Below are 26,456 nucleotides of genomic sequence, written 5' to 3'. Positions count from 1 at the left end.
CTGCTTGTCCTGCTAGTTTGTCATGAGCCTCTGGATAGCTGGCGAAACAGAAGCTCCACCAGCTTCGACTGTATTTACACTGAAGAGCAGATAGTTGATTAAATCATGGCCATTTCTCCTGATCTACATTCTCCTCCCTAGTTGTGTTTTACTACAAACGGAGAGGCAGAAAACCTCTGTTCTGCGTCCCTGAGGAAATTAGGAGAGCACAACATTTTTGATAGTGATACTGTAAAAGGAAAACTGAACATTCGTTCATCAGTATGCTCCGCCGTGCACACTAAGTCTGCAAGAAATGACTAATTCACCCGACAATTATTCCCCTGTGGCGGCTTCTTCTCTTCTTTTTTTTTGAAACCACCTTGAGCGGAGACAAATGATCAGGCTGTAATGGTCACTGCTCTGCATAAACAGCATGTGTATCAGCGCCGCTCAAATCACTTACCTTCTATTCTTTCATTTGAGGAAAAAAGGAGCGATTCCCGCGGATCACCAGACGGCCCTGACCTTTCCGCCGCTCAATCTTCGAACGGATGAGCAAATTCTGATGAGAAGGGAGCAAATTAAAGTGTCCGTTATTAATATGAATAAATTTTTTAAAAAAAGGGTTGTCTGGGAAGTCGTTTGCAGAAAACCAGTCGTAATTAGGTTGGCCTGACGGCACTTTGGTGGGTGATTCTTTTGCGTGGAATGGGTTTGGTGCAAGTGTTTGAACAGTGTCTAATTATCTGAATTGAGGAGCGGAGGCACTTGTTTCCATCAGCTGTACGTTACGGTATCCCTCTCGGCACCTTCCAGGAGGTTTCTTCGGTTCTTTCAAGTCCTTTCTGCTCTTCACGCTTTGTGAATCGTTACCGTTCTTAAAACGACCAGCAGCTTCAGGGCATCTGAATGTCTGTAAGAACTCAAATGAAAGCATGTGACAGGTTCAGCAGATGGAGACATTATTTGTGTTATTGTTATTCTTGTTAATATCATTTTATGGACTTGTATTCGTATGGACCCGTACTTGTATAGCGCTTTTCTAGTCTTCCGACCACTCAAAGCGCTTTAACACCACATGACTTCATTCACACACTGATGGGAGAAGCCACCATGCAAGGTGCCACATCAGTATCATCAACCATTCATACACATTCATACTCAAGAGGCGCAGCTACGAGAGCAATTTTAGGGTTAAGTGTCTTGCTCAAGGACACATCGACATGGGGTAGCGGCGCCAGGGATCAAACCACCGATCCTCTGATTGATCCTGCTCACCACTGAGCCACAGTTGCCCAGTTTATTGTTATTTTACATACATTTGAACCTCTTATCCTGATCAGGGTCGCGGGACAGACGGAGGTGAGGTAGACCCCAGATGAGTCACCAGACTATCAGTTTATTTTATTATTATATTTTTATTATTGATTTAAAAAAATTGGTACTACAATTTTCAAAGTCAAAAGTTAACTTTGCGGTTAACATTTCATTTCAATAGAAAGTGCTTTGCTCTCAAAGTAAATGCAATCAAACCCAAAGATCATTTACAGAAAAATGTCATGCAATACAATCTGTTCTGAGTGAAATCACAAATGCAACTGGGCAATTAAAAAGGCCAATATATTTATTCCCCGACGTTTCAGGATATCGATCTCCTAGATTTCTGCTACCAACACGATAACATTTGGGAGGATTACATTTCCTCTCAGGTGCTCACAACGTTGGGAAATTACCCAGAACAACAGAACAGTGCCGTGTTTTATTTGTGCAACAAGTTATTGTGTCTTCAGTAGAAGGTGCTGCATCTTCTGACCTGCAGCTCCTCAGTGAGGTCCAGACACCGACAGGAACTGGGATGTTGCTTCTGGGAAAAAAAAATATATATTTGTGTTAACCGTCTTTTGTCCTTTAATTCTTAAGACTTTATAAGTTCAAACGGCTGTTGGCAGATTTCTAGCAGCAAGTAGCTATCTTCAAGCTCGGCATCATTTTTTTGAAAGGTCAATATTTTTCACTGCAACAAACACAAGATTCACTGGATGCTCTTGAAAGTCTTCCTGTGACGTTTCCTCGCCTGCAGCATGTTGCTCCGCCAGTCCCCGCTCTGCATCAACATCACAGCTGTGGCTCTCAGGGGGGATCCAAGCAGGCCATTGGGGGAGGGGCAGGGGGTTACATCTCATCCCAGCATCAAACTCCCAAGCTCTCACTGGTCCCACCGTCACCCTCTGTGGCAGAGAGCGGCGAGCGAGCGCTCGCTGCAGCAGCTTTTTTTTTTTGTTTCTTTTTTTTTTTGGGCCATGCCTCCTCTCCATTCGCCGTGCCTTTTTGGCTCCGCTGGATCGGTGCGCACGAGGGCAGACACGCCTCATTGCATGAGCTTTTCAAACAGAGCTTGTTTCCATGGTGACCCCCCCCCCCCACCCCACCTCCTCCACCATCCCCACCCCCTCCTCCTCCCTCGTGCTACGTGTTATGGCTGCGGAGCACATAATGCATTCACAGTCATACATCCCATCTTCAACAGTCACCAGCCGAGCGTCGGATATTATCATTTGATTGTCTGGTTCCCAAACCTGCAAATCAAATCCCCCCTCCTCCCTCCCACCTCTCCGTTAGAGTGGTGTACATGCTCATTACAGCGCTATCAAGTCTGATAAAAATAAATAAAAAAACAACAACACTTGTATCCGCTGAGGATAGGGCACGGGGGGGATGCTTTTTTTCTGACGAAGATGAGAGGCGACTGCTGAGATGTACATCTGCTGCAGCTCCACCTCTCAATGGCATTAAGCTCCACACAACCGTCAGTTTGTTTTGTTTGTTTCTTCCCTCTCACATTATATGAAATGATGTGTTCCCTGGGGCGCCTTTTAGCCCCGTTGGCTATCTAGAGATGGGTTAGTTAAAGATATTTTTCCACTCTCATTCCTTCCTGCAGAATACTATATTGCTAGAATTACTCCATCAAGCTGCCTTTGGCCTCTCAGGCAGGCACTTGAAAGTCATGCTTTGATATTCAGGAAATGTGCTTCAAGTCCACCTAATCCATATATTCATATGACGGATGGAGTAGATTTATCTGACTCGCCGCCATTTCCTTCTCCAGTCACCTGTAACTGTATTGATTGTATTGGCCGTTATAGTTAAGCCCTGCGCTGTGTTGAGGATTATCCACTTCGGTGACGTATCCTCATTTACAAACAAATTTCGTCTCCTGACGTCCCCTTCTATCGTGCATCAAACTACAGTGCTGTTTAATAATGGCAAAACGCCCAAAAAAGAGCTCCAGGGTTTCAGCCGAAAGAGCTAAAAATAGCTCACTCTGTCATCCCCAGTAATGGTCTACAAAGACTCAATTTTAATGCCAGCCCGCGCATTAGAAGATTGTCTGCATGAAAGGCATTCTTCGGTACCGATGTGCATACAGTAATAGGCAGTAAGGACGTAGTTTATTTGTGTTTTTTTAACGGCAGCTCATCATATTGAGCGAGATGTGGAGGGATGGAGCGCCGCTGCCTCTGCAGCCACTGCACACAAAGGGTTACGCGGAGTCAGCCGCAGTCTAAAAATAGACTGTTGCTCTCGCCTGCCTCTGCACAGGCCTCTATGGATCTCCGCCCTTAAGCTCTTGCACGTGAGGTAAAAATAACCCTCTCTGTGAAAACACACACACACACACTCGGTACATTCTTCAGCCTCTCCCCTGTGACATAACACAATCTCTGGCTGTTAAAAAAGATGCAAAAAGGCTCTGATAAAAACATTGGCTGCACATGATTTGCTCTGTTGGGCATATTTCAAACTGCATTTTGCTCGCAGCCTGCTTGAAGTTACACGCTGGTGTACACGTCGTACTAAAACACAACTACAACAAAAAATACTACCGCACATGTACGTTGAATACCTTTTACGATGTCATTACAGTAGGGGCTGAAATAACACATCCATAGTATAATGGACTGGAAGCAAGCATCCGCACGTCTGTTATTTTGTGTCCATGTCGTGCGTTTGCAGAGCTCCTGGTTGACATGGTTTATGGCTTTGCAGTGGTCAGATGAAAGCGGCTCCATGCGCTTTAATGGGATTATCATGTACTTTTTGGTCCGAGGCAACACAGCATTTAATTAGGAAGGGGTCATCTTCACTGTGACCGGCTCATCCTGAGCTGCTGTTATTACTGCCATTAAAAAAGGCTTCACTGCCACAGCTTATTGCAGGATGGTGGTAATTAGCGATATAGTGTCAGAAGTCACAGCCGGTGGACAGGATGATGTTTAGTGATGGGGGTGTGTTCTGCTTTTAGATGTTTTTTTAGGCAGAAGAACATCATGGAACATGTGTAACTCAGTCATATACGCCCAAGTGCACAACATCATCACTGTGGCCCTCTGCACACAAATATACTGGTTTTGTTGTTCTGTTGAGTTGATGCTCATTTTCTTTTGCAATATCTTCCAAGGATTGCTAACTTGCTGAAATGACTACAAATATAGAACCGTTTTTCCTTTTGGTTTGTTCAGTTATCTTTTTAACATGACGGTCCTCTCTTCACATTAATTAAATGACAGTTTTAATGTTACCCACAAGCCCGCAGGAGTTTCCTGCAAGTCAAGAGCACTTCCATAATTGCCCATACTACAGTTATGAGTTTGAGTTATACGTTTTCATGAATGCAATGGTGAATAAAGTAATAAGCGTCTCCATCAGTTGATTGCATATGATGCATTGAACCAGCGTTTGTCTTAATGAAAAGGGAGCAAACAGCCAAACAAGTTGTCGTACTGGTTTCCTGCTGGTTGTCTTCGTCACTCAACTGCCTGCGGACAAAGTACTGCTACTCTTCCCACATGGCATCATTACAACTTCTGACCCACGTTTTGTCGGCTGGACCTCAGTAAAGTGGGACTAGCCGTAAAACAAGAAAGTTGCTCTCTGACTTGCTGAGTGAGTGATGAGTTTTCGCGTTGGCCGTTGACTGTGGGAGGTTCCACATTGCCCGTGGACTGTTGGGGTTTTCCCATTGGCCATCACACTTTCAAAATGAATTGCTTCAAACTGTCGTCTGTCACATCCTCAGGGGACTTGCAGCGGTTCCACTCGATGACTAACCTGACCCGCTGATGGTTTGTCAACTGTTTGGAAATGGGCAGGCATTTTCACAAAAAATACCAGATGACCCGTCTGTCCATTAAACTCTGAGTGAAGCCAGTCTGAAGAAAAGCCTTCAGTGTCCTCCTTTGCCCTTCTTTCAGTGAAGAAACATTGTCCAGTTCTGATATAACACTGCTGCTGCAGCATCTACGCCAACGTCTTCAGGAGCCGCCATTGTTGTTCACGAACAGTCGCCTCTTTGTGTCGTCTCGCACCCTGCTGAACCGTGACCGTATCTTCCTGCAGCTCCTTACAGGAGTTGGTCTGTGCTCTGGCCTCGCATGCACTTCTTTAAGCCAGACGAGATCGTTTATTCGCCGATATGCGATCATCCTATGTGAGAATCCAGCTGCCGTGCAGGGTAACTCATTGGCTGATGCTCTGTCCAAATCAATCGCATGCAGGGACTGGTATACCTACTGTGATGTAGTTCTTCACTTTAACTATCACCGCTAGAAACCTGCTGATGGACATTTAATATCCAGGAATCCACACTGTAGCCTCATCACTAACTCTCCATGTAATAATTGGTACTATTATATTAAGACTGGTAACACTTGGTCAAGGTTAGCGAGAGGTTGTGTTACAATTTGAGACACGATGATGAAATGTGTTGAAAATTGTTGAAGTTTTGAAAATGTTATTTCTCAATTTTAACCGAAGCCACAATCATTTTTAGAGTTTGAATAGCCTGACGACAACAATAATACATAATATAATTTGTAATATTTTGTAGATCTGTTAAAATGTGTTTGGCAGAGCCATGAAAAGAAACCTTCAACTTGCTATGAGCCGGCACAAATCTCTGTTCCACACCTCTGCTTTTGCTGCAATTGTCATGGAGTCAAGCCCATTGTGAGTCATCAAAATACCAAATGGATACAGGCTAGAAAACACAAAACTGGCAACCAAAAGAAAAACATTGTTTGCACCTGACAAACATTTCACTTGGCCAGCGCCAAGCCCGCAGGCCGACACGCCGACTAGCAAATAGACTCCTCCATCTGTATGCATGCACACGAATAACATTGCTTATTTCTGAAGATGTGTCTTTCATCCGTGCATGTCTTTGCTGGATTTATTCCAACGCTAACGCAATTCACATCTCACTCTTTTGAACAGATCGAAAATTTCAGCAAAATCGGTCCGTCCGTCCAATCTCCCCATCTACCCTTGCCGCCTTTTCTCGGCCAGGGAAATAAAGGCCAAGCAGGCTGTTATCAGCGGGTGGAGGGTGTGGAGGCGGGGAGGTGAATTGAACTGGGAATAAGACCCAGAGATGTTCAACAGTGCCCCCAGCTCGGCACACATGTTGCTATTAAAAGCCACGTAATAGGCTAGATTAGTCTCCAGATATGAGCTAATCCTTATAAGGCTCCACGATCAAATCAATGGACGGAGAAGACGGGCGCGGTGGTGTGAGGGCTCGGCCTGCTAATGCTCTCCTGCTTTGGGGTTTGATGTGGTCTTTATTACGCACACAGCCACCGCTCTATGGACTTGTGTGTGCTTTATATTGCATTTTGTGTGTTTACACTGCTTCACTGGTACACAAGTACATTTTATTATATAATAGATAACTTATTGAAATAGTTGTTGCTGTTTTTAAAAGAGGTTTCCATTAAGTTTCACCGCAGCAGGAAGGAGGTAAACTTGTTTTCAAATAATGTTTGCCTTCATGCTGCTATTACCGAGAGAGCCAACAACTACTTACGGCATTTAAAATGGTAAAGTTTATGGTCCGTCTCACAGGCCTCGTGCTTTTTAACTGGCTGAACAACAATTCCATCAGTAATGGATTGATTGTTGTTTTTCAGCCGTATATATTCTTGGGAATTGGGGAACTTTAGATTATTAACTGTTTGTTTTATACAAAAATCTATTGCCGCATTTGACTAAGACGCTTTTTCATGCATTTTACAGGCATCTGAAAAAAAACAAATAATAATAACCAACAGCTTGACAAGGAGCTTTGTCCTTTTTTAGATCCTTTATCAATTATTCATTCATGTAACTGTCCTATCCAAAATCATAACACTGTTAATTGGGAATTTTATTTGACGAGAAATAGTTATTCACACTGCTGCCAACGCCTGCCATGATCAGAAAGTGCCGTGTGCACGTTGAAATCGATGACGGATGGTATTTTTAAATCTGAAACGACACAATTAGTCCCTTATTAGCTAGCACACATAATGCCTATTTCCTCGCCATTCTTACCCTCTTTAATTAGCGAGCACACAATTTCCTTTTTACTCTGATTTGTGTGAAGCGAAGAAGTCTCAAAAAGTGTTCAAATCCAATCCCACCAAATGAACAACGTAATAAATGAGTTACAGTGAATGACATTCACAAGAAATATGAAATCCTCTTTCTTTTCTTTCTTTTTTTCACGGCTGAATGTGGCGCTGAATGGAAACATTCCGTTCCATGTTTCTCCTCATTTGAAGTTTTATTTTGAATTACAGCCGCCTGGCTCTCGGTAATTACCTGTCCAAAGAAAACCAGTCGCGGGCCTTGCCAGGCCCCGTCTTCCCATTTAGGACCCGTTTGCATTGTGCCAACGTGGTATTTTTAGACTTAATGTGTAACGTGCGCTTTTGAAGAGGACGGAATGAAAAGCAGCGGCCATTTGAAGACCAGACTTCAGTCGGTGACATAAACCTCGCGCCGCTAATCTTCAAAGGCGGGCGTGTGTTTGAGTGCGTCGCGGCGAGAACACTGGCTTCCCTTTTCGTCTTTGTTTTGAAGTCGTAATTGTTATTTAATTTGTGCTCTGCTCCGTTGAAAAGCCGGTGTAATGATAATTACATTGCCTTTTTCCTCCTCCATCTCGCTTTGATCTACGTGTGTCTCTGGACTCGTCGACTTCTTTCTGTTCTGTTGTCTTGTAATTTCATTAATGATGTTGCAATACGGCAAGACAGGTGAGGCTGCAGATCACCTGTAACGACACTCACGCACTCACTGCTGTGAAATGAATACAAAATAAACCGTGAAAGTCACATAATGACGAGAGGTTGGCATCTTTCTGCAGCTCTTTGGTTGCAATTGAGGCAAAAATCCTTTTCTTTTGAGGGGAGCTGAGACACTTTTTAGTCCCTTTCTTGTTTTTTGTTCCTCTGCTTGTTACCGGGCGAACTGCACACCCGTGAAGGCATCGCTGTATGCAGCAGAGAGGAGGAATCTTGTCCCTCTCCCCTCGCACGCTCACACCTCGCTCTCTCTCTCGCCCTGATAATACACACAGATGACACGTAACACGTTCTGACTATATTGGCTCATGGCCTATGTATAGATTTATTTATTTTTGGAGCGAATCCCTCTGATCTGTGAGTCAAATTTACCAATTTCCTTTTTTTTTTTCCGGAATCGGTTCATTTTTACACCCATAATAATAACCAAAGCTAGCCTGGGCAATATGGCTTTTACATAATATTTCCATATATGTTTAAGCTCTGCCGCAATATGTATATACATGTTGATGTGTCTTCTCCAAAACAACAACTTTTTTGATTCAGCCCGTTGATGCATGTGATCACTCGCAGCGCGACCCTTCTCGTGAACCAATCACAACACTCCGAGGAGCTGAACCGTGATATTGAGGTCAAGTCTGTCTTTGGAAAGGCATTTGTTATTATTAAGGCTGACTATTTATTCACACTACTGAAATTCAGGTTTGCGGGCAATAATTTGACCCCTTATGTAATATATTTGTATTTATTTTGTTTCATTTTTATTATTAACTAACTGACTTATTGAAATGCGTGTTTTAAACCACGTTCACCGCAAGGTCACTTACGTTTTGATTTCTGTTTTCGGTAGCTTTCATTTTGAAAGTCAGTTTTCTTTTGAGAACAGAATAATTCTATTGTATCAAACAACTAAGAATTGTATTCTCCATCAAGAAATTAATAATTTTACTTTATCCAGAAACTGGAGAGCAAGAGAAAGTGAGAGAGCAAGATTTCCCCCTCAAATCACTTATTATTACTTGCCAGATCGATACAGTTATGTTGTATTATCAGATTACGAATACTCCGTGTGATTGCTCGATGATGATGGCGGCTATAAAGAGGAAGCATAGCAGCTGTCAGTTCAGTCGCCCTGACTTTGCTCTGCTCGTCTTCCTCTCCCTGCACCAGAGGAAGTCTCCCTCGGGATCCGCCGCGGCCTCTGAACTGGAATCCAGCGATGCACCTGCCGATCAATACATGGATCCCTGTGCTTTGCTCAGCGAACCGAAAGAAAACAACGAAGCAGAAGTCGCCGCAGCTCTTGAATATGATTTTTTCTTTTTTTTGAGAAGTCATATTTGCGTCGTTCAGCTCCAGGGCTGTCAAAGTTGTTATTCGTCGAGGCTTTAAAAACAGGACGCGACACTCTCGAGTGAGACTCGACTCTACATTTATAGGAACCTCTCATTGAGAGTGGGCCTCCTGTGGACATAAATGTCCAGGTAATTTGCAGTTAGCCGCACAGCTCGAGGCCACAATGTGTCATTTCTCCAGGTAAAGTATGACGGGAGTGCTGAGTGCACGGAAAAATGGACCGCAGTATTTCTATTTTTTCCCTCTGCGCTGTTGAAGAAGACTCTGATGAAGTCTGTTTCTCAGTTCAACACTTTTATTACATATGATTTATTTGTAGAAATTACAAAACAAGACTTAATCTACAATAGACCTCACACATAAGGAGTGAAAGGATAACATATACAACAGCCAAATGGTGAGGATACACATTACAGCCCCCCTCCCCTCGCCTCCCCTTCCCAAAACAAATACACAACAAGGCAATTTAATACACAAACGAAAAAAGAAAATTATAAAAGCAACCGATACCCAACATCAACAACTCGCTGTTAAATGCTTTCTGTGACAGGTTCTCAGTGAAACCTATCAGTCAGAATGACAGCAGTGACAGGCTGAGACATTTCCTTCTCTCCTGTTCAGGGCTCATGCTTCACTATGCAATGGTTCAATATGTGGAGCCCATGCTGCAAGGAAATCTAGACACTAAGCTTTAAATCTTAAATTGTATTACATTCGTCATATCACATATTTACATGCATACACTATCGTTATTATGCAATTGCTCTGGCTGACATTTCAGCAAACATTGACTTAATACCACATCCAGCAGACATGACGCATGCTCAGCAATAATTTAAAGAGATATTTTAAATCCGTTGGATGAAAAACTTATATTTCCATTCCCTTTGTCTCTGTTTTAGTCTCTGCCAGCTCATTAGAAGAATATGTAGGTTTTACAGCCGTTGCTACAGTGGATGTTTAACTTTCTTATAACTGCGTTTGTCTGCTACGTAGAGTCTAACATCTGACAGACTCTTCTGCTTAGAGCAGGGGCTTCTGGGAATGGAGGTTCAGATTGTAATAACGATGACTTAAAAGATGGGAGAACCTTTGTAGCTCTGCAGAGTGGTGGGTTCATTTCGACAAGCAGCTCCTACTAAAAACTGAAATGGATCCAATTGGCATTGTTATTTTTAAGTGGATAGCCTGGATGCTTCAAGGTTATTTAGTTGTTGGCTTTGGGGTCACTTTAGAAGCACAGGTGTGGTCTGGGCTCAGTTTGGTACAACAAGACTTCAATCCTGGATGTGACACTTGACGTAGCCTCAGGCAACGAGAACCCTGGCTCTTGTAAATAACTAAATAACATACCCACAACATAGAGGGGTGAGCTTGGACCTGAGGGTGTTTGTTCAGACGAGATACATCATTTAAAACGTGTCAAACCACACAAAGCAGCCCACACAGGTTGTTTTGAGTTGGAAAATATAAGCAAGGCCAGGCAAGTTTATTTGTATAGCACATTTCAACAACAAGGCGATTCAACGTGCTACACATAAAACCATTAAAAGTATCAAAACAAGCGCATTCAAACAAACGCACAATGTGCGCAGAAGTAAAACCAGATTAAAAAAGAATTAATAACATTCATTAAAACGTAAAAGAAAGTAATAAAGCCACAACAAAAAGTAGAATTAAAGTTGCAGTGCAGTTTAAAGAAATAAAATGCATTAGTGAGATGCAGAAATTGATTAATATCCTTGAATCTGGTTCAACTGCAGGCAAGAGAAAACAGACAAACAAACTTAAATCTTGATTTAAAGGAGCTGAGGGTCTCAGCAGACCTGCAGCTTTCAGGGACCTCGTTCCAGAGAAGTGAAGCAGGAAAGCTGAACGCTGCCTCCATGTTTAGTTCTGACTCTTGGAACAGAAAGTAGACCAGAACCAGACGACCTCAGGGGGTCTGATGGTTCATCAGGTAGCAGCAGATCACAAACGTATTTAAGCTCTTTTCTCTGCTTTATAAACCAGCAGCAGGATTATAAAGTCAATTCTTTGTTGGACAGGAAGCCAGTGCAAAGACCTCAGAACTGGAGGGATGTGATCCACTTTCCTGGTCTCAGTCAGGACTCGAGCTGCAGCGTTCTGATTGACTTCTTACAAACGCCTGTGAACACATCGTTACAGTAGTCGAGTCTACTGAAGATAAATACACAAGGTGTTTCTCCAAATCCTGTGGAGACATAAGTCCTCTAACCCTTGAGTTCTTCATGTTCTTCAGGTGATAGTAGGCTGGTTTTGTAATTGTCTTCATGTGGCTGTTCAGGTTGGGGTCTGAATCCAGAACTACTCCTAGATTTCTGGCTTGGTTTGAGGTTTTTAACATCAGTGATTGAAGCTGAGCGCTCACTTTCAATCGTTCATCCTGGGGACCAAAAACAATGATTCAGTTTTATTTTGTATTTAATTGAAGAAAATTATGGCACATCCAGTTGTTGTTTTTCTTCAGTGTGTGTGTTTGTGTGTGTGTGATAGGATTATAGTCCCCTGGTGATATAGTTATGTAGATTTGTGTGTCGTCTGCATAATTATGATAAAACACTTTGTTGTTTTTCATAATCTGATAACAATTCATGTAGATGTGTAAGAAAAGAGGCCCCAGTATTGAGCCTTGGGGAACACCACATGTCATTCTCGTCCACTCTGGTGTGTAATTAGCATCTGACACAAAGTATTGTCGGTCCTTCAAGCAGGATTTAAACCAATTAAGTGCTGCGCCAGAGATCCCACCCAGACTGTCAGTCTGTCTGGTGGTATGTCATGATCGACCGTGTCGAATGCAGCACTGAAAAGCATCTTCTGCAGATGAAGATGAGCATCGACGGCTGTGATCCATTACAGTGGAAATGTGCAAATGCAGAAAAGGGTGCTGCCCTTCAAGCTGAGAAAAAATAATTACAGTAAATGTTTTTTTTTGTTCTGAATAAGTATCAGCAAATTGTACAACATACATCTGAGTCAAATGATTTCAACCTTTTTATGAACACATTTTTTCAAGGTACTTGATTCCAGATTCAGGGAATATTGATGGATTTCCTCCACATAACACATACACAAAGACAATGAAAGCTCTGATAACCCACAGAGGGAGAACACCATTACTCTGCTGTATACTCTGCTGCGTAAACTTGCTGCTACATTAATGACTCTAATCTTAAAATGACAGTTATGCAAATGTTATGTAACCGTTACGTCTTCCCCAGAATTCCTTTTGGCCAACCGGAAATTATGTAAGCAGAAAGTTGTGTCTCTAAGTGCTTCTCCCATCTCCTGTTGCAGGATGGCCATCCAGGTTGACAAGTTTGACTTTGAGAGTCTGCCACAGCCGGACCAGGAGACGGCTCGCTTCACCAACCCCAAGCAGCTGGAGGAGGAGCGACAGCATGCCCAGGGCTCCCAGATCAACAGCAAGCTGGGCATCTGCTGGAGCATCATATCCTTCTAGTGTGGTCGGGTTACGTCAGGGAAACCAGCCTTAGCTGTCACTAAAAACACTATATATATATATATATATATATATATATATATATATATATATATATATATATATATATATATATATATAGTAAAGGTTTTCATTCTTTGTCATACATTTCAGTATGTGGTCAAACAGAATTCCTCTGCACCGTGTTTGTTGAATGTTGCTGTCGGTTGACAGTCAGATCGACGATGCGGGACATCTGGATCATACATCTGGAGACCCTCTGGCCAGCAGGGAACGTGTTCGCCTGCGTGGACAGATGGCAAAAGCGTATGGCGAAGCACTTGCCGCTCTGACACTGTGAAGTGATGTCTCAGTGTGTGCGTGCGTGCGTCCGTGGATGTGCAATTGTGTCGCATACTCGCATCAATACGAGAGAACATTTTCCCATAGGTGCTCGTCTTTGAGCTTTGTGGTCCGACCGAGGTAGTGTTTGACAGCATCGTCAGCGAGCTGCACTCCGCCATCTGCTTTTCCTCCGGGACACAACTCTTTCTATCATGTCTTGATATACCGTTATCTTCTGGCTTTTCACTATCAACATGCCTCAACAATAGGTAAAGGTTGTGATGTATATGCAAGCTGGGTTAGTATGTGTGCTGTGGATTTGTTATCAGAGACTCTACATGCTGTGTCTTAAAAAGTCCACTGAAGCAACAGGTCTGCTGTGACGTCCATATATGTTGTCTGTTGTCCACAATCACAGTGTGTTCGGATGTATATTGCTCAAGGTCAGTACTCTCAGCTCTTAATAAATAAATATATATATATATATATATATATATATATATATATATATATATATATATATATATATATATACACACACAGTCTTCTTCAGCCGGTGAAGATTGCGCAAGTCAGTAACCTTAATTCGACCACCTTCGAGAACAAAACAAAATGGACGACAATGTGCTGTTCAGTTTGTGACATCCAGTAGTTGCTTGCAGTCAGATTGAAGTGTACTTTATGTGGCGGATGTTTGCTGTGACTTTCAACACCAAGGACTCCACCCCTTCAGTCCCCGAGCTATCTGGATGCACTGCCTCAGGAACGAAGGTTGCAGAAACCGTTTTTGGTATAATCAAAACTTCAACAAATTTGACGAAGATATAGTGCAGATAAAAGTTCATGAGAAAAAGTTTCTTCTGTCAAACGGCTACTTGTCATCATGTGTGCCGGGCCTCGCGTCGGCCCATTTCTCATCAGTTTGCGTTTGCCGGTGAACATATTTGAAGATTTAAAAAGTGCCTGTCAGATTGTTGGTGAGCATGGTGTACAATTAATGATGAATCCAATCTTTGAGCTACTGAAGAAGCCATTATATTTTTCCCTTTTTACGAAGGCGCAAACACCCCCGTCATTACGTGCATTGTTTTATCTACAAGTAATTTGGCAGCGTGTAGGCAGCGATGAAGAAAGAAAATTACACAAAAATATATTCCCAACAGCAAGCCTGATAGCACTCCTTTTGCTGTTGCATAAATCAGCCTGAAATGGCCTGTTTGATCATTTTTACCTAATTTAGAACATATCTTATGAGTGTAAATTGCGAATTTAAACACGTTTCCCTTGAAGCTCAACAGCATAGAGCTTCGGGCTCGAGCAACTACATCAACAGACACGTTCTGCAGCTGCTCAGTAGACCGTAAAACAGATCACTGTGGTGGGTTTAAGGGTTATAGAGACAAAATATAATTTAGGGAATATGCAGATGTAAATATATAAGTCATGTGAGAAAAGAAAAGTACCTCACTCTCTCAAGGCCGTCGTGGAAAATGTAACCAAACATTTGAAGCCCCACATTAAAATATAGTTGAATGGAATATCCCAAACACAACTTATGTTAACTCAATTATTAATGCAAGGGACCAACAGCAGAAGCGTCACGTGACGATGTTAAGTCAAGTCTTGATGCTATCGTCTCCGTGTGTGAGGCTCATGTGACTCAACGGTCTCCCATCCTTTCTAAATTCTGCTTCAGAGAGGATTTTCCCTTTTACAACATGGAAAAACATGAGAGAGAGAGAGAAAAAAAGACGATTACAGTGCGTGTCACACTCCGAAGCACTCACTTGGCCCTGAGCGGAGGAGCAGTCACTTTAATTTGTAATTTATGAGTTCCCTGTATTGTAATTCCTGTTTTGTTGATGGTGTTCAGTTTTAGTGATTCACTCATTAGAAAAGGCTCCACTGAAGGAAAAAAAACAGAAGAAATAATTGAGGGAATGTGTTAATAGTGTCTTCCCCTTGAGGGGTTATTGCCAAGTTTATTAATCTTCTCTGTGTAGAAGTCAAGTTGTGTCTCAGTAGGTCCCTTCACCAGCGATGACATCCACACCACAGTCATGAGTGCATCGCCCTGTAAAGCTGGTTTAGACATTATCTGGCGTGGCTATCACAGCCCGCCAGAAGCAGCAGCACGTTACAGTGCAGCTGCTTCGACATTGTTCTCAGCTGTAATCCTGAGGCAGCACTATTTCTGTCATTTTCACCTCAACTTGGTCTCAGAGTCTTAGTAGCTGTCAAGACTCCTCTGCTCCTGAGCCACCTGCCCACTTTGTAGGTGTTTTTTACGACAAGCAATTATTTATTCTTTCCTTATTCCTTCTTTTTTCTTGGCCCAACCTGCTACATTCGGATGGTGAGAGAGGGGATAACATGAAGCAATGGACTTTACTACAGTCGTTTTGACTGTAGAGTTTGTTATTTAGCTCACGAGCAAGCACTAAATATGTGCCACTCAAATATTGATGTTAATGTAGGCTTTTAGCTGAGGCACCATGTATGTAGGAGTGTGACGATATGAACATAAATAATCTATAATACTAAACTAAAACCCTGCAAAGCAATGCATCACAACCCGAGCACATCACCCCCTCCTTTATGTGTTTTAAAACCTCGCTAACTTCTTCTTTTCTTTTCAAATGATTTTAATGATATATGAACGTCATCTATTGCCTTTAGTATTTCGTCTGAATTGTCAACGTGTATGCAGGAATTGGTGAATAACGCAACAAATATATAGCAAAATGCTTTTGCTATTCGTCAGCCCAAAGCAGAAACGCACCAATTCTCAAAGCAGCACTCTGGAGGCGTTTCAAGTCGCCGTAGAGAAGCTCTGAATGTATGTTTGCAATGACTTTTCCATTTCCGCTTGTCAGCAAGAGCTGTGGTGGAGGAAGTGAATGTATTCTGGGCGAGGAGACCATGAAAGGGCCAAACTCCAAGTGATTGTTGACGATGCGTTTCCTGAGTCGACATGCATGTTGGTCATCCACACATTGCTTCTAAGATTGTTCGGCTCTGCGGAGACTTAAGGGAATAGAATTGTCGCTGGTTGGCCACGAAAACATATACGATGCGGTGCAGCCGAAAGTGGATTTCACTTGTTATTGGAATGCTTAATCTGAGAAGAGAGAACCGTGATGCCACACACGTCCACAGATCCATGGATCTGGTGATGCGTCCCATTTTGATTTGACAGTCTTCCCCATGAGATGTACAGCATGTTGTGCACACGGCCCATTACCCGACGCATGTTTCAATGCATCTGACAGATGTGTGAAGTCAAAGTTTACCGACCAATACAAACCAGGTGAAGGGCTGATCGACACGGCTGTGGAGAAAGACATCAGAGTTCAGTCTCGGGGAGGCAATCTTTTGGTTCGTGAGCACGGATTTTTTTTCTTTTCTTCGTGTCGTGCTCAGGTCAAAAAATAATGTCAATGAAATGTCAGTTAGCTGCCTTCTTCTTGGTGGACAAACCTCTACATGAAACCAATAGATTTCATTTCGTGACGACGGCAGGGTTACCTTGCTTAGCCGGCTGCCACTGTGACCCGTCCCTGGAAAAGTGCCAGAGGAGGGATTGATGGATGAGAAGAAGAGGCGGCCATGTTTTGACCCCTCTCATAATGCTGCATTTACACCACACGACACAGATACAGGTGTATAGATAGATGTCACCTGTTCCTTATTTGGTTTAGATACACTTCTTAAAACCATGCAGTCGTGTTAAAACACAGATGAAGGAAACAACCCACATCCACAGATAAAAGTGTAAGTTGCTGTACAGTTAAACAAAACAAAACACCAACGCTAGCGGTTGTTTGAGGGATTTATTAAGTCACAGTGTGGAGCTTCGAGCTGAATGCTAATATCGACGTGCCACCAGGCCTATGTGAAAAGTCAAGGAAGCACCAAAAATCACTACGGTTGATCTTCTAGGGACCTTGGATAGCCGTGGGAAATTTCACCGTAATGCATCCAGCAGTTGTTGAGACATTTCACCAGCCATGGTGTGTATTATTGTTGTGTGTGTTTAGAATATCTATATCATTCCCTCATCATACATGCTCACCTCACATAATGTTATTAGTATGTAAATAATCAAACGGGGGCTACTTTTTCGGCGTACACATAACAAACATGCCTTTATTATGTAGCGTGGCTGTTTCAAGGCGGACCTGTGTGAGGGTCCGCGGAGGATTAACGCGGGACTTTGATCACCGGGGCTGTGAACATCGAGGCCGAATGGATGAAGAGATGACGGCGGCAGCGAGGTGCGCTTGTTTCCCCCGACGGTTCCACCGAAAGCCTCAAAGTAGAAATTCCACATTTTCAAGTGATCCAAGCCACAACATTGCCGTTGTTCCCCGTTGTCCGCTCGTATGAGACGCTGTGCACGCTGTAACGTGTGATTCATCATGAGTCAGAAGTTTGAAAAAAAGATCCAGGCGGCACAGTTGAAGCGCTCTTCAGCACAGTACTTTTCCTCTGTAGATACTCACACTCTCGCTCTGCCTCTCCGTCTCCGTCTCTCTCTCTCTCTCTCTCTCTCTCTCTCTCCCCCCCCGCCTCTCTCTGCATGCATACCGTACTCTTTCCCTCAAAGGTTAATGGACAGAGGTTCGGTGCCCCGGGCGCTGCTCATCTCACCCATTATCCCAAATGTCAGCTGTGTAAATGATCAGCTGTGTGCTTATCATCACACATTATCTGGGTAATTGCTCTCTGACAGGCGTCTTTGTTTAGATGCAGCAGTCATGCGTTGATGGCCTGCCCTGCGATCAGCGATCATTATAATCAGGTTACAGAAACATGCTTCACATGTACCTTTTGACATCCCAATAATGAATCCACTGCACAACAAAATGCTAATGATGACAATAATGAATTGAGGTTTATCGCCGTATTTTATAATCACGACATACGTGATAATAATGTGTGTGATAATGTTTGTTTTTTTAGTAACTATGGTGTGTATATAAGTGTACACACCATAGTTGTGTACACAATAGTTGATCAGTTCTAGAAATGCCCCGAGCCTTGCCATCGTGTTGTCCTTAACCTTACCCACCCTTCTCTGCGGCGCGGCGGCGAGGCCAGCGTGGAGGGAGTCCTCAACCAGCTGGTCCTGGAGCACCTACAGCTCGCTCCGCTGCAGTGGGGTGAGTCACTTATGTGTGTGTGTGTGTGTGTGTGGGTGGGTGTGTTTGCCTGCGTGTGTCCGCATACATTACGAGATCATGAGCGGAGGTCACACACGTCCACCACAGCGGGGAAACTCCACGAAGAGTTTCGCAAAAAAATTTGCTCAAAACAGAAAATCTTTATCGGGGCCCAAAATGTGCAAAGTGAGGCACATTCAATTAGAGATGAAAGAGTTTCAACGTGCAGACATCTGGGATATGTTCCTTGGATGCTCATCGCAGTATGTGGATCCATTACTTAGTGTGTGCACCTCCACAATCAGCGTCAAGCGAGGTTTTTTTTTTTCTCCCTGTTTTAGTTTTGTTTGCATTCATAATGGGCTGGAGGCTATTCTGCAGAAGTGTAGACGGCATCTTGGGAAATGTCTGAATCACCGGGGACACGTGAATCTGTAGGCGCGCTCCTCGGTCGCACCATCTGCGATCATCCTCTGAACTCACTTTTGATTTACTGCGGGTGTTTGTTTTCTGAGAGGGCCTCTTTTTTTTGGGCGCTGCCAGCCATTTTGATTCGTCAGCTGTCTGCAACGCAATCTGCAAAACCAAGCGGCGCCGCAGCCCCGGCACAGAAACGTGAGTTATCGGATGAGACGGAAATAGTGGGGATAATGGCAAACACTTCACCGGATTCACTGTTCCTTTTAGATATTCTGTCATTTCACATAAACCTCTTTTATCGAGGAACGCTGACGTGGAGATGAGTGAGATTGCGCTCTCTGGACGGATATTCTAGTGCAGACACGGCGGCTGTTTCCTCACGTTCCTCATCTCTGTAAAGGTGGTTTTACAGATCCACTCCAGGCCTTTCGTGGGTCCTGCTGATTACGACCCAGGTGATTTGCCTCAGCCCATTAGGAGGCCTTCATTAGAATTGATAAAGACTATCACAGGCTCCATTATGGTTATGGGTATGGTTCAAGCTCTTTTTCGCCCCTGTGTCAAGAATCGTTAGTCCAATGAATGCTTTTAATGCCGTAATGTCTCCGTCAGCTGCACACAATACAGCCACTGTAGATGAGAAGGAATCTCGTTAAGCTCGTTAAAAACACGTCGTTGTTGTTGTTAGATGCTACGTTGAGCATTCATTCAACTTTTCTTTCAACCTCTTGCAGCTCAAACAATCAAAGTCTATTATTAGAAAGTAGAAGCTGTTTCCTATATCCGCCGTACCCCTCATCTTTATACACTTTAGCTCTCATTAGATTATAACTGTTGAGCCCTAGGGTTCCCTAATTATACACTTATCAGCTTACAAAGTACAAATCAAGGAAAAAACATGGAATAAATCCCCAAAAACATGTTAGTATCAAATTAAACCTAAAAATCAAGGCTACAATAATATACAACCCCCATGTGCAACTTCTAAACACAACTCAAACGATAAATAGGTTTAGTGTGAGGGTTTAAAGGGAATCCATCACCCCTCGAGGAGGTAATGGATTCTATGTAAAAATGTTAATAATTGTAGAAATAAATTTCAGTCATTGGCCCAAAGCCTTTTCACTGAGCAGGTGCTTCCCCATCTACGCTGTCCCAGGCTCATCAATACAGATGATGAACATTACAGCAACATCTGATATGTAAAAACGCCCACGCCATTTGCATCCTGTGGAATATCGTTAACCTCTTTTGAACGTAAAGGCGTCGCAGGAAGCCATCTCTGTAACAAATGTTAATTCCCTCGTCCATTAGAAACGACCAACAAATGCAGAAGTCGTTATGGGCTATCTCGCTGATGATGTGTCGTGGCGCCATGAGGTTTTTTAGGAAATGTGTAGTGCGTCATGGTAATCGTGAGAGGCGCATAAAAACCGAAACATTTCTTCAGCAAATGTAAAATTGGGTCAGCTGTGCACTTTCTGGAGCAGAAGTCAGCCGGGGGAGTCGTTACACCGCGACGGAAACCGTGGCATTTCTTTCCCCTCATCAAGAAGGATGCCGGAGAATCATGTTGTTGAGCAGCGTCGGTACAGTGTGTTAACCCCGGATACTCCACTATGCACTGTGTGGCGTGAACATGCGTGCAGGACTCCACGGAGATGAATTATTGAAAGGGCTCTGCACCTGCCTCACTGTGTGTGAGAGAGAGAGAGAATGTAAATCCACACATGGTTTGAATATCTTATCCAGGCGCAGTAGTACTTGTGGGCATTAGGCATTTGTATGAATGCATTATCTACGGCTGCTTCGAGTGGTTTTGTTGACTGCACAGCTCCACCTGTGTGTTGGGCTGCGTCGGCGGTTCTTTAACTCACTGGTTCTCATCCTTTTCCCCTTGTATAATAAGTACTCCCTAACCAGCTAAACACATTATTGCTTTAAAAAAAAGATGTAATACACAGTGATGTGCCATCAGCGTCTGATTTTATATGCAATATATGGAATTCAGTTCATGAACTTGCATTTATATTGTATTGAATATGTATGAAATGACTATTTTTAATGGGTACTAATTTTAAATACATTTTCTCTGTATCTCGCGTACCCCCTGTGGTGCCTTCGCGTGGCCCCGGGGGTACACAAACCCACATTTGAGCACCAACGAATCCAAGCTTGACGGCACGTTCCTTAAGGACCCGCGTTCCCTGGCTTTACAACTGCTTTTCCTGCTTCTTCTGCGCTGCACTCTTTTCGGGAAGCGCTGCTCTGAATCGCGGTACTTGAACACGGAGCGTCGGGAAGCGTAACCAAACGAAGGTGGAGTCATGAGCGGAGCGGCTGTCTCTCTCCATCTCCCCCTCTGCCTCGGTGGCCACTTGTTGAGTTTGAGAGGAAAAGTTTAGTTTTTCAAACCAGATCAAGTTTTTATGGATGTCATTGGGAAGAAAAAAAATCCTGCATACAAAATAAAATGTGTATTTATTTCCACATTTTTAAAAGGGACTCTTAAACTTTAGTCACTTCCACCTGGATGCCACCCTAAAATATCATTATACAGTTACTTCAAGATCGAGTGTAAGTGGTCGATCTAAGATGTATCAATCGTAAACATGAGAAACGGAAATAGACAATCATAAATGAATGCGTATTAAAAGGGGTTGAAAGGTTCACGCGACCATTTTCAGTCTGAAACCTCCTTAGAGTTTAAATGTTAGAGTGTTGAGTTTGAAATACATTAACCTAATTGTGTGTGTGTGTGTGTGTGTGTGTGTGTGTGTGTGTATTTATAGACACGGTGCCTCGGGCCACAGTTGTATAAGAGACTCTGACATCGTTGCTTGAGCTCAGCCAATTGTGTACAATAAAAACCTATGAATATTTTATCACGCAGGTTCCAGTAAATGGAAACCATAGAAAGTTGCAGAATCATTTATATTGTGTTGAATTTTTTATCAAAGTGCATTATTATTATTATAATTATTGTTTTATGATTATTGAAAACAGAGACATTATAGTAAATGATTCTTCCTCTGGGCAGAGCCGAGCTGCAGTAATGTAATGATCATACATGGTAAACTCACCCCCTAATTACAAATAAATAATGCAAGTAATTCATTTTTCTCTTTAATTAGTGGCACATTCTTTTGTTTTTGCTGGATTTTAATGTTCAGAGGACGTCTGTAATTCACTGAGTGAGCTGCAACGTGAAGCGGATTACTTTCATATGTTTATGGCGGAAGCTTTTTCTTCTTTTCTTTCTCTCTGCAATGCCCATAATGTATAACATAATAATTATAAACATACTCGTAATGCAAAATAACCTGCATACAAATATTCATAAAATGCATTTTACATTGACTTATAGGTATCATATTGTTTTGTAATTGCTGGTCACTGACAGACATTTCTGGGAACGGATCTATTCTGATAGTTGTAATGCATCATAATATTTTAATAATTTATAAGTAGCACTGTTTGAATGCATGATAATGTAAATATTCTCATCAGTCATGCTCAGTGAGTTATAGGCAGATATGCAGTAATACAATCCAGCTGGTTATTAAGTCATTACTTACTTTAAATAACATTAAATCTATGCTGTTACTGAGTGAACAGCAAGTTTGTTTATCATTATGAATCATTATAATTTGCTTTATAATCTGTGATGATTATTGTTTTAAATCATTAGGTGTGTATAACTATGATGCAATGTATAAGCAGATCGTAACGCATTGTAAGAATGTTAATGGGTTATTGAAAAAGCCGTCACAGAAGGTATTGCTTTTTTTTTTGCCTTGTAAAGAGCATTTCTCCTCTTTGTACTGTTTTCTGCCTGCGTCTGTCTGATTTCACAGAAGTCTCCTTCAAAAAGCATTGCTGTTGTGCTTTATTCTTCAAAAGAAATGAACAATAAATAGGAACTGTGTCCGCACTACACAAAGATCGGCACCATAATCAATTTGTGGGCAGTTTCCGTGGTCCAGAAGGAAAGAAACATGGTGATAATGCCTTAAAACCCTTATAATTGGCATTATAGACCTCTTTGCGAGCGAGAGTGCTGTTTCCAAACGTTTCTCTTGAATTTTCATCGGCGTTCAATTTCCTGCTCCAACAGTAAAAGTCTGTCTGTCACCGAGGCTGAAATGGAAGTCCACTAAACTGTATACGTTGGTCCGTGGACCTCATAGCGCCGCTGAGAAGGGTAGACACTTCTACAAACAATCTAAATGTCAGCCGAGCAGCCTTCTGGAGTCTCAACTATTGGTTTTTATTCCAGAAGGGTTGCTGGGTGATTGGTTTAATTATCTGTGACAAACTGGTATTGCACTCCCCAAAAGCTATAAGGGGGGTACTTGTCATCCTTAAAATTGGAGAAGTCAGAGAGGAGAAGTTTGACGAGAGGCAGCGGGGTGGAATACCACTAAATTAGGATGTTGGTGTTGGCTCGTTTTCCACAGGAAATATATTTCACCCAGACAGAACATTGTTTAAATATGAAAGCAGGTTGACTGGTTCACTGTCACTGAACATCATTAAATGCTCAATTTATGACTTCAGCATTCTGAAATTGCCAGGGCTGAACTTATTCAGTGTCACTATTCATCCAGAGATGATGCTGGTTTTTAATCGGCCCCGCGTTGTCTTCATGGATGTACCCGAGCTCCTCCCTCTGGCTTCTCTTGGCGCGTTAACGGCCTTGACAAAACACTGCTTCAGGCTGTCGATTAATCGGGGAACTGAAATGTGGATATAATGTGTAGCGTTGTTAGCGTTAGCAGAGGTCAAGCAATGGAGGAAGCCCTGTCTCCTCTGGTCCGGTGCTTGGACAGAGTGAGCGACTGTATTCTTTACTGTATGAGGAGCCGGCGGAGGTTTTTAGCCACTGAGTTCTGGATGTGTTGTAGATTACTGGCATAATCCCATCCGGATTAAAGCATATAATATACTAGCTGTACTCTGAGAAGCCATTAGAGCTATTTGTATTTTCAAACTTCAATCTAAATACTTACCTTGTAACAATTCTCCCTCACATGTCACTCAAGGTAGAAAAGCCCTACGCTAATTTTAGGACAAGAGCGGATCAGCTGTTCATATGGTAAGGTATGTTTAGTAAAGGAAAAAAACACATGACCAAGAAATTGGTGAGAATGACTCTCATTAAAGGATTGGCAACAAACAATAACCCCTCCCCAAAACACAACCTAATCGCCAGCACCCGACAGTCCCGTAGTTCAGTGGAATCTGAATGTGATTTTATTAAAATTTCATGTGGACTAAACTGAACCAATTTATAGCCCACGTGTCAAATAATGAATGTCAAAAGCAATCAGAAAATGAACAGTAACGAGACTGGCGTAGATGATCCTCGTGTGTCACAATAAATCAGCGTTGCTATTGACTCAACGCCAACATGGGTGGGAGTAATGGACATGCTGTGCTTGTTTTAATGGCTCAAATGTTCCCCATCTGTACATATGAGCTCTTTCATGATACCAGCACCATTTCTTTTTTTATTTATAGCAACCTATTTTGTGGACCACTGACCACCCGGGGGGTCCATGGACCTCACTTTAAGAACCACTATTGAAGATGACTTTAAATGCGTTGCCTCTGGGGACAGTGGGAAATATGCAGAAAATATGCTGATTTTGCGCTTTCGTACGTCCACTTCGGTGTAACCAGGTTACTAGGAGTGTCCCACTTCCCTCTTCACAATGCCATGACAGGTGGCATCGTTTGTTCAGCTTCTCTTTCCTCTGCAGCCTGGCACAATGTAAACAGTCCCGCTGATTATCGGTTCTCCTGCTGTCAATTTGATTAAAGGCAAAGTGGTGGACCTCGCGATAGCAGTCGCTGTGTCAACATAATGGAGTGTTGCTGAATAAACATCCACCCGGCCAATCGGCCCGAGATCTCCGTGGGGGGTGACACCATCATCGCCGGTGATGATGCCGTGCTGAAGCAGAGCGTCGGCTCTGCGTCAGACAGGAAGTGCCGTGAAGAGAACATTAAACATGAGGACATATTTAATGAGGACTCCGGGGGGGGGAGGAAGTGTCTTTTTTACTGCAAACATGAGTAGTTTACAGTTATAGATGACTGTTAGTAATAAAAAGTAATTATACCATTAAAGCCACACTGAAATACATTAGTAGTATTAATATGACTGTATTCTAAGCGTGTCAGCAGTGGACTACATTAAGACAAATGTTCAGGTTCACAGACAATTGTCCTGCTAATGATGAATATTTTTAAATATCAAGAGATCAATACGAGCGCTCGTAATGAACTGCATCCACTTTTCAACCAACCGCGGACCGGCTTTGATATTTCAGCGTCGCCCGCCTGTTGAGTGCTGTAACCAGGCAGTGAGATGGAAAACAGCGAGCACCGAATGCGGACTTTGCACCCACTCCCACCTCCCCCCCGTCTCCCACCGCCAGCCTGCCACCAGGAGCCCATCTCAGTGGAATACAAATTCACCCATGAATGGAAAGACAAATGTTTAGCCTGGGAGAGAGATGGAAAGAGACGGGGAGGAGGAGGGGTGGGGGTCCTCGCTGTAAAAGGCGGACAGATAATTTAATAAGACAGTGCTTCTGAACCGGCTCACATCGTCACTTTAGGGTTTTTTTCCCTCCTCCTCTTCCTACTAACCTGCACACAAACACACACAGGTGGACATTTGGAGCAGTCACAGCCAGTGGCTTTTCAACACACACACACACACACACGAGGACTCATGGAATAATATGCCTTTAAGCTTTTGTCAGGTGTCCAATTGCCACGAGTGCTGCAGGTTTGATGAATGGTGCTGCCAAGCAGTTCCACCTAACACTGAAGTCCTGTTGGTGATGATGATTAGAACCGCACACCGGAGAGGGAGAGAGAGCGAGAGAGAGGGAGAGAGGATGGGAATGAATACATGCACGGCTGAAATGGAAGATAAGTGTTACGACTGCCCCTGTGACTGATAATATGTCACATCTACAGTACGCACATACATCAACGCCGGGCTGTGCGGCAGTCATCTGCACAGCAGTGATAGGGCCTGTGGGAGACGGTAGTAAGCCTTCCTTAAGCCCGACTTACTGGAGGATGACATCAGTCCAGTCCGCCTCAGGGCTCCCAGGAAGGCAGTCTACTCCAGTGTCTGCTGTGCACAGCCATGTTTTATTTTAGACATGTTTTGAGCCCTGTGATAGACAGATGGACTGCAGGGTGAAGCCCACCTTTGGCCCAATTTCAGCTCACTTATGGTGTTTTTTCTACCTCATTAACTCGTTACACTGTTGTCTGAATTGTCATCAATCATTTTTTCTGAAAAAGCAACAATGCAAAACAAGTTCATGTTTTGTGACTATAAAGTCATTTGAAAGTGATGTTGTGATGATGAAATTATGCAAGAATATAGTTTTTTTTGTAAGAGTCTATAGCTTTTTTTACTTTTCCCTAAGTTGTCAACCTAATAGTACGAGGTGTGTGCAACAGTGAAGAATGCTGTTTTATTTTACCTACTTATGTGCTTTATTTTATTTCCTTATGTAACTTAATTCACAGATGGTCCACATTGAATTTTATAATCTAAAC

General features: G+C 42.9%; 1 protein-coding gene across 4 annotated transcripts in view; it reads left to right on the top strand.

The window, feature by feature from the left end:
* Positions 1-26,456, top strand: part of trappc9 (trafficking protein particle complex subunit 9) — a 167,097-nt gene that overhangs the window by 92,503 nt on the left and 48,138 nt on the right. For 3 of the 4 annotated variants that reach the window (XM_068576081.1, XM_068576080.1, XM_068576083.1), the window contains 2 exons: positions 12,789-12,942; positions 18,353-18,443. In XM_068576081.1, the coding sequence (XP_068432182.1) occupies positions 12,789-12,942; positions 18,353-18,443 (245 nt within the window). Of the gene's footprint in view, positions 1-12,788; positions 12,943-18,352; positions 18,444-21,655; positions 21,723-26,456 lie in introns of those variants that run through there. The other variant, XM_068576082.1, reaches the window with a different exon arrangement.

This window comes from Clinocottus analis, unplaced genomic scaffold (assembly GCF_023055335.1).
Source record: "Clinocottus analis isolate CAN_PGR_092001 unplaced genomic scaffold, fCliAna1.0.p SCAF_14, whole genome shotgun sequence".
NCBI classification, from domain to species: domain Eukaryota; kingdom Metazoa; phylum Chordata; class Actinopteri; order Perciformes; family Cottidae; genus Clinocottus; species Clinocottus analis.
Note: the sequence above shows the minus strand (reverse complement) of the source record. Positions and strands in the feature narration are given on the sequence as shown.